Source organism: Heterocephalus glaber, unplaced genomic scaffold (assembly GCF_053883595.1).
Source record: "Heterocephalus glaber isolate CG9 unplaced genomic scaffold, H.glaber_assembly_v1.0 deba00001673, whole genome shotgun sequence".
Taxonomy (NCBI): Eukaryota; Metazoa; Chordata; class Mammalia; order Rodentia; family Bathyergidae; genus Heterocephalus; species Heterocephalus glaber.
In genome coordinates, this window is record NW_028258410.1 from 1,338,026 (window position 1) to 1,347,576 (window position 9,551).

General features: G+C 36.1%; 1 protein-coding gene across 1 annotated transcript; it reads right to left on the bottom strand.

Moving 5' to 3' along the window:
• Positions 1-742: 742 nt before the first annotated feature.
• Positions 743-1,717, bottom strand: LOC147822067 (olfactory receptor 4C46-like). Its single transcript, XM_087197539.1, has one exon. It carries the CDS (start codon positions 1,703-1,705, stop codon positions 743-745), a length of 963 nt encoding a protein of 320 aa, XP_087053665.1. The 5' UTR covers positions 1,706-1,717.
• Positions 1,718-9,551: the final 7,834 nt, after the last annotated feature.

The window sequence follows — 9,551 nt, forward strand, 5'->3', positions numbered from 1 at the left end:
GGCAGCAGAGCTGAGGAGCACCAGTAGGGAAAAGGCAGCCAGACATGTTAGTCAAGGTCAGGCCACAATGATCCATAAGAGCATACACAAATGTATGCTTTCTAATCTTCTAGGTTGCTCTCAAGCCAATCATGTTCTTAATTATGTTTAACCATCACAAATACTATAGTTACTGGAAAGAAATGACTGTCAATTTGACATGTAAAGTCACAAGGAATACTATTGAACATTTTTAGATTTTATGTACAGATGATCAACAACCTTATAAATGGGCCCAGTAAAATTTTTGTCTCAAAAATGATGACTAACATATCATCAAGTCCTGGAAGTGATCATAGGGGTAGAGAGTACAGTCTGAAAAATATTATGGCTTCTGACTCAGCACAATATCTATTTTGAGAACTCCCCCTATTATCAGTGTTTTTACAGAATAAAATGGGCAATAACAGTGCTTACTTTTTTTGAATCTTGTAGATATTACTTTTTAATACTTAAACCTATTTTATTATTTATTTATGTTAGAAAGAAAGCTTATGAATCTGCCTACATGGCTGAAAGTAGCAAAACTAGGCTCTGATTGGATGGAATTTTCCAAGTATTCAAAGAGTGGTCCTGAGTTACATTGCCTAACTTTTTTCTGCACCCTTAATGCACAATCTATGAATGACAGTATGCTTGTATATGTACTGTAAGTATTACTTGGTGAGATAATAAAATATTATCCTTTTGATCCTTTCATCTTTCAAATAAATGTCGGGCTCCAGGGAAATTTATTTGTCTTGTCGCCTGAAAGAACTTTCCTACCAAAAGGATTCCTAATAGCATTTTTCATCTGAGCATTTCTCAAAGTATAGATCAAAGGATTTAACATGGGAGCTACCATGGTGTAGAAAACAGTAACTGTTTTGTCAATGGATAAAGTTGTTGCAGGTCTCATGTACACAAATATGCAGGGCACAAAGAACAAGATGACTACCATAATGTGGGAAGCACAGGTGGAGAGGGCATTCTGCCTCCCCTCCACACTGTGAGTCTTTAAGGAGAAGAGAATAGCCATGTAGGAGACCAGAAGAAGCAAGAAATTTAACAGGCAGACGAAGCCACTGTTGGCAGCAACAAAGAACCCCAGCACGTGGGTATCAGTGCAGGCCAGCTTGAGAAGAGGGTTCAGATCACACATAAAATCGTCTATGACATTGGGGCCACAGAATAGCAGTGGCAAGATGAAGATGATCTGTATGGTTCCATGAAGAAAGCCTCCCACCCATGAGACTCCCACCAGCAGGCTGCACACTCTCCAGTTCATGATGACTGTGTAGTGCAGGGGCTTGCCGATGGCCACATAGCAGTCATAGGCCATCACTGTCAGCAGGATGATATCAGCACCTCCAATGAAATGCTCTGCAAAGACCTGAGTCATGCATCCATTGAACAGAATAGTCTTCTTTTCATGGAGTGAATTTACAATCACGTTCGGGGTATTGACTGAAGAGTAGCAGGCATCAATAAAGGAGAGATGGGCCAAGAAGAAGTACATGGGGGACCTCTGTAGTGGGCTGGCAGTGATGGTGATAAGAATGAGTAAATGTCCTACCATGGAGATGATGTAGATGAGGGAAAACACAGCAAATATGATTTTCTCAATCTCTGGGTTTTCTGTGAGCCCCAGTAGAACAAATTCTGTCACATTGTTTTTATGAGCCATGTGCTTAATGTTGAAGTTAATTATATTACCTGAAAAAATGTTAACACACCTTGACTTTATTAACCTTCTTCATCCTAGTAAACAATAAATGCCTAGATTCTACTTAATTATGAAATTGTATGAGGTTTTTTGTTTTTTGTTTTGTTTTTTCAGATGAAGTGAAGAGCTGTAAATTCTTGCTTATTACTCAATTTTTCTCCCGGATGAAGATTCTGTAGAGGATACAAATGAGGAACTCTTGTAAACACACAAAACAGGAGCCCAATTATGTACATTTAAGTGTCTAAGATGATTAAGAGCCTAAATGGAAGTCATACTTTTCAAATATAGTGGAACCTACACTTAAAAAGGCAGCAGAAGGATGACAGAGGCATCAATGCAAGTGACAATATTATCTTTTATTACTAAGAAATGGGGGCCTATGAAAGGTAATTGAGAAGATGAGTAAAAAAAATGACATGAAATGTGAAGAAGGGTAAATCTTGGATACTGCTTTAGTAAATGTCTTTCCTTCCCTTGTGTGTATCAGGATGAGGTTTAGTGACAGATGGACGTCAAAGACAGGAATCTCAGTTAGTTAAATATGTAGCAGTTCATGTGAGCAGTGTCAGGGTGACAGGAAAATACAATGAAGGTATAAAAGAGCTGTAGTAAAATAATTTTAAGACTTCTCATTAAGTCTAATATATTGATATAGTTAATACTGTACTGAAAATCTTTAGTGTATGTTTTATGTATACCATGGTACCAAGTCCTCAGGACACACAATTATCTTTAATACTTAGAATAACCTGTGTGGTTGATATTATTTAGTCCATTTCAGAGATAGATAAAAAATCTCAGAGACTAATGTTTACCATTAGAGTAACAGGGATAATATTTAATTCCTGTTTAGCATGTCATGTATTCTGTGTTTCCACAGACACTTACTGGCTTAATCCTTACTAAAAACACACTATCTGCTCAAGACTGATATTTTTAACCCATTTTTAAGTTTTTTACTTGTAACAGAAGCCCAAACATGTCAAAGATTCTGCTTCAGGACAAGCACCTAATGAACAGCATAGCCAAGAATGACAATCAAGTTGTTCTTATTTTATTATTTGTCCTCCAATTCCTAATTTATATTTTCCTTTAAATTCTTAACTTTAACCCATATACTCCATATTGCCATGTTATAACAAACAAAGGCAATTTAATCTTATCTAATATGACCAGTGATTATTATTAGATTCACAATTCTTCAAAATCAAAGTTCATGCTTTATATAGACAAAAGATGATACATTTCAAGTCCCAAATAGTAAGAAAATGAATCTTGACCTCTCCCTCAGCTTATTTTGTGAACCCATATTCTGCTGAGATTGTTTTAAAACATATGGCAGAGTGGTTAAGTATATTGGCTTAAGAGTCAAAAGAGTCAGGAAGCTGAGATTCAAATTCTTGTTCTTCCATTTGGAATTTCTCTTCCTTGGGTCTGTTTCCTGGCACTTTGCACATCAACTGCATTATGTATAAAGTTTGATTGAGAATATTGTTTTGTATTTGTTATAATAATGATTGTTATGTGAAAACATAAAACAGTTCTGGGAACATATCTAGTTCTACACTCATGAAAAAGAAGCAGAATTGACAGTTTGAGTAATAAAACAGGCAAACATTTTACCATGCCATAAGCTCAGGAAAAGTCTTCAATATCTTATATTTATAGAAGCCCCAAAGAAATTTCTTACCAGTTGATCCTAGAAAGGATTCTCCATATTGGGGCTTGAATTCACCAGTTGATAACTTTCATCAATTAATATATGGATGTTTTGTACATTAGAGGTGTATTCAGAATTTGTTTTCAAAACCAAGATCAGTCTTGGTTAGTAAATGAGATCTTTCATGACAAAATGATGTTTCTTGATTTTAGGGAAGTGAGTCTTATAAATTGCCTCCTGTCTTTGAGTCTCTGATTATCCACTGTGATGTTAGGTTAATGATACTTACTAGCTATCTTTTAAGAATGTGAGGGAGGATGCAATACCATATGACTATATTTGACAAATATAACTATTACTCTATTTGAAAAGTAACAATATTAAATAAGCAACAGCCAATTCAAAAACTTAGCGTCATAGCCTTAGATGATTTCAATAATACTTGGGCATTTTAGAAACGGTTCCATCTTCAAAATGACCTCTTGGAATAAGAATCTTTCACTAAAAAAGAAATCATGAACTTGCAAAGAGATTATTTAGAAAATTCTGTATCAAATCTAAAATGAAGTGACTGTAAATCTAAAGGCTAAATATTCTTACCTACAGCTGAAAATTGTTTTCACAGAAATCCTAGAGTTTAAATGTAGAATGGATTCTCTTGACACATTATAGAAAAAATCTTTATTATTGACTCTGGTCCTTCAGTGAAGAAGAAAGTTTGAAGGAAAAATTTTCTAATGAATCACCAACTCAGGATGAATGTTGCTTTGGTTGTGTGAACTATTACAAAAAAATATTTTCATCTTGCATTGTAAGAATATTTAAAGTGGTTTCAATAAAGATTGAGAGATCTTGTCTTGTATCTGTGTTTTCTCTCCCAGGAATTAATTATCCCCTTTGATGAAAAGGCTTTGTGTTAGAATCATGTTCTGGAAAAACGTGTTAGAGAATCAGCCACTCTTGAATGGGAATTCCATTCCCTGAACTTGGAACCTGCACATGTGAGAGTCCCTGTCCTATAGACAAGCCTGGGTTGTTTGAAAAGCTAAGCACCATGTGAATAATATGCTGGTATAACCCCAGCTTTTGGTTTAGTGATGTAGTTCTCCTGATGACACCTGTCAGAGGGGTAACTCCTTTACTCTTATGAATAACAAGCACTTCTGAAAATTCACTATTGGTCACCTGGAGAGCTAAAACAGTGAGGAGTTAAAATTAATGACAGCCATTAAAAATACTTACCTTTTAATGCTGCTTTTCCTACTTCCCAGAGTGTTTCAGAAGTAGTCAGAAGCCCTAGAAGGCTCCATATTATAGTTACCCCTTGGATTTTATGGTTTGATCAGTGTAGAATACTGTTGGAGAGCTATTAAAGCACAAGAAGAGGGTTCTAGCCATTCCAGTGTTTGTACTTGCTCCAGTACAACTTATTGATTCTAGAAAATGCACACTGGTAAAATACTGTGGTTTTGATCTGAAAGTTCCTGATGACTAATGGTGTTATATACATTTCCATACATTATTGTCCTTTACTATATCATCTTTTGTAAGTTTCTATATATGCCTTTCATTAATGTAAAAATAGTGAGTCTTAGTTCCTTATGTAGTTTTAGGTGTCAGCATATTTCAGATACATGTCTTCTGTTGTGTTTATACATTGAAAATATGTATATATGTAATTTACCCAAAGTAGGTATTGTGGGGGGCCTTGCCCCCCCCGCTAGAACTCTTGAGTGCCTTTTACGGACATATCCGGGCCTGCTGCAAATCTACCCGGCAACAAGGAAGTAGCCCCAGTACCCTCCTCTTGCTCCTCCCCTCTAGCCCTACGGTATATATGTTGTAGCAGCTTCCGCAGTAAACGAGACTTGATCAGAAACCTGTCTTGTCTCCATCTCTCGTGTCCCCTGTCCTTTGTCATTCTCACTCCCCCTCTAGGGTCTCCGTTGACTTACCCGAGGGCCGGGACAGGTATATTGCATTTTCATTTTAAAAACCACTTCTTTGAAGTACAATTAGCATACAAAAAGTTTCCATATATAATATCTACAACTTCATTGTTTATGAGATATGTATACATATGTGATATTGTTACCACTACCTATATAATAAATTCCTCCATTTACCTATTCAATCACCTCTAAAAGTGACCTCCTACTTTCATTATTATTGTACTGTTGTTGTTGTTGTTGCTGTGTTGCTGTGTCAAGAACACCAGCACAAGATTTATTCTCTTAACAAAATTGAGTGTATCCAATACAGTATTAATACAGGCTCTATGTAATCATATATGGATCTCTATAACTCAATTATCATGTGCAACCAAAACTTTCTGCTCTAACACCTCACCTGTCCTCTTGGCCCTGGTCAAAACCACTGCCATTCCATTCTCTAAATCTATGAATTAGCCTAATCTAGATTTATCCTAAAATGGTATCACGTCATATCTGCCCTTCGGTGTCTGGTCTAATTTTTCTTAACATAGTATTCTCCATGGTCATTCCATGTTGTTCATTGAAGGATTTTCTTCATTTTTAAGACTCAATAATGTTCCATTCATATGTTTATATAACTTATTTTTATCCATCATCTGTCAGTGACATTTAAGTTTCTTCCACAAATTGGCTACTATGGAAAGTGTGTAAAGGACTAAAAATCTTCTTTATTTCTTTGCTAAAGGACACAAGAAATTTAACACAAAAAGAACAACTAATCATCTCAATAAACTTGCAGGTAATATGGACAGACCCTTCTTAAGAGAAGTTCAGATGGCCAGTATGAGTATTAAAAATGTTCATTATTCATAGCCAGCAGGGAAATGCAAGTCAAAATTACCTTGAGATTCCATCTCAACCCAGGCAAATGACTGTCATCCAGAATATAAACAAATAATAAATGCTGAGGAGAATTCATGAGATAAAGATCCCTTATACACTGTTGGCATAAAGGTAAATTATTACAGTTACTGTGTAAAACAGTATAGATCAGCAGTTGCAAACCTATGGCACACATGCCACAGCAGGTGGTTTGTTGTCATGGAAAGCTCTAAAAGGTTCACCCTCAATGGTCTAGACATTTCTTAAAAAACTACAAACAGATCTACCATTTCATTCAGCTAGACAGTTTATCAGTGTGTGCCCAAATGAATCAAAGTCATCATATTATAGAAATACAGTGATGCCTTGGTTTATGAACTTAATTTGTTTTATGATTTGGAAAAGGTGGCTGCTTTTGTATTTGTGTGGAGAAGTTGACTACCATCCTGTTTGTCATCTAATGAAGAGTTTGTGAATAGAAACAAAATTTTCCTGAACCCTTTTGTTCGTGAACTGAATTGTTTGCAAAGAGAACAGTTTGGAATCAAGGTGTTACTGCACTTTCATGGTCACTTTTATCACACCACAACTCACAATAGCCAAGTTATGGAATCAGGCCAATCACCCATCAACAGATAAATGGACTAAGAAAATGTGGTACCTGCAGACAATGGAATGTTATTCAGTCATGAAGAAGAGGATCGTTTCATTGGCAGGACAATAGATGGAACTAGAGATACTGTATTAATAAAAATAAGCCAGACTCATAAAGTGTTGCACGTTTGCTCTCATATGCTGAATGCAGAAAGTAGGGATGACATGAAAGTAGAAGGGAAACTATTAATGACAGGGAGGGAATGAAAATGGGAGGGAGGAGATGGAAGAAAGATGACATGATCAAAGTATGTGGTGAGCATGTGTGGAGACACCACAATAAAAACCATTGTTTGGTATAATTAGGATGTGCTTATTTAAAATTAAAAGCCTGAAAATCATATAGAGCTGGTATGTTGTTTTCAAATGCCATTATAAAAAACACATCAGGATTTCTTAAAAATGATTGACATGAATATTGTTGAAACAAACACAGTAGTACAGATTCTTTTCAGTGCACAGACTGCATTGCTCTTGGTGTGTACCCAGGAGAGGGGTTGTGGGGTCACATAGTAGTTCCATTTTTAATATTTGAAGAACATCTATGCAGCTTTTCATAACAGCTGTACCAATTCACATTCCTGCCGACAGGGTACAACTGCTGCTTTCCCTCCACTTTGTCACCATCCCTTGTTGCCTTTAATAAGTTTCACAATCGCCATTCATGCTGGGGGTGTAATATTCCATTGAGGTTTTGATTTTTATTGTCTTGATAATTAGTGATGTTAAGCATTTGTTTATTTACTTGTTGGCCATTTGTATATATTCTTGTGAAAAATGTCTCTTTAGGTATTTTGCCCACTTTAAAAAATATCTTTAGGGGCCAGGGATTTAGTTCAGTGGTTTTGCTGCCTGCTGCACAAGCACAAGGACCTGAGTTCAGTCCCAGGTACAAAAAAAATATTGATTTTTTAAATTTATCGTTTTGTTTTCCTATTGAGTTTTTAAATTCCTTATTATTCTGTATATTAACTATTTCTTAAATATGAATATATTTATCCTATTAATTTGCAAATATTTTTTACCATTCTTCACACTGTCTATTAAGAAAAAGCTTTTCATTTTGTTGTAATTCCATTTGCCTAATTGTAGCTCAGTTTCCTATGGTTTGGAGGTTTTGTCCAAAAATCCTTGCCTAGTTCTATGTTCTGATGCATTTCCCTTCTTTCTTTTTAGTAGTTTTACAGCTTCAAGTCTCACATTTATGTCCTCACTACATCTTGAGTTGACTTTTGTAACTGGTGAGAGAAAAGGTTTAGTTTTATTCTTCTGCCACCATTTCCCCACCACCATTCTTTCCAATTTTACTGCATAAGCTGCTGAAGTGAGCACCCCACTGCTATTCTTAGAAATGACTCTCTTGAATGAGTGTTCTTAGCACTCAAAAAAAGCTGTAAATAGGCTGTAAATGTGTGTTTATATTTAGGATTTCTGGGTTTTTTATTGGTACAACAGTTAGTCATGTATCAACTTGAATAGATTAAAAAATGCCAAGCATTTCTGGTTCTGGATGTGTAGGTGGATGGTTCACATATAGGTCATCAAAAGGATGGAGGGGGATCCATCTCAGATGAGGGTGACACCAGTCAATAGGCATGTGACCTGGATGGAATAAAAACAGTGAAAAGAAGTTGAATCCTCACAGTTGCTGACGATCTCCATCTGCACCTGTTTGGGGTGCAGTGGCCCCCTCAGGAGCCTCCATGTATTAACATGTCATATTATTAAGGTCAATGGGAAACTACAACCCAGCTCAGCCAGGAAGAAAAATAAACCAGAACCTCCAAGAATGAAGTTATGGGTGAAACCACCAGGCAAGTAAACAAGAAGTGCTGAGGTTCTTGTTCAAGGAATGTAGCTGTGAATTTAGGAATAAGATTTCCTGTCTGATGTTAGTTCTTTTTACAATTTGAGTTATCACTTTCTTATGGATGTCAGCTTGGAGTAAAACTATCAATAGAAAATGGTTGTGAAGCATAGAATAACATTTAGAAACACAGTTGAATCTTCCTTGCCAAGTACAGGTTAAGTGGCCAATTGGCTTTATGGCCTGAAAGTACCTAGATACTCTGTTAGTCAACTTTCCCATTGCTGGAACAAGCTATCTGAAACCTGAAACTTAAAAGAAGGAGAGGTTTCTTTGGCTCCTTATTTCAGATAATTCAGTCCAGGGATGACGGTCAAAGCAGGGATATGATGGTGGACATATCTGGTGGAGTAAAGCTACTAAGTTCATAGTAGCCAGGGAAAAAGTAGGACAACAATGTCACAGAGGAAGGGGTTAGCTATAGCACCCAAAGACAGGCCACCATGGCCCACCCAGACATCCAGGAGAGTGTTCTTGTAACCTGTCAGGCATTTTTTAATGCCAATCAAGTTGACAAGCTTAATTATCATATCCTGTCCCTTGTCGAATTGAAACCTGAACTCTTTTCTGGAATCCATGTTTAATTTCTAAATAACACAATGATAAGTTAATAATTCTTCCTAATATGATACAACTATTTAGTTTATAACAAAAAATGCAATAATCCCTTCCCTAAAGTTTCAAAGATTTCTGCATTTCTCAAAAGCCCAAGTCAGGGTTTTTTTTTTTTTTTTGAGACTAAAGCCAAACACTTAGTTATCAATGTCTATAAAAATAAAAAATAACTTATGTAATCTCAAAGTGCAA

Bases quoted from the DNA above. Each gene is read 5' to 3' on its own strand.
- LOC147822067 (XM_087197539.1), bottom strand. From the start codon at position 1,705: ATGGCTCATAAAAACAATGTGACAGAATTTGTTCTACTGGGGCTCACA.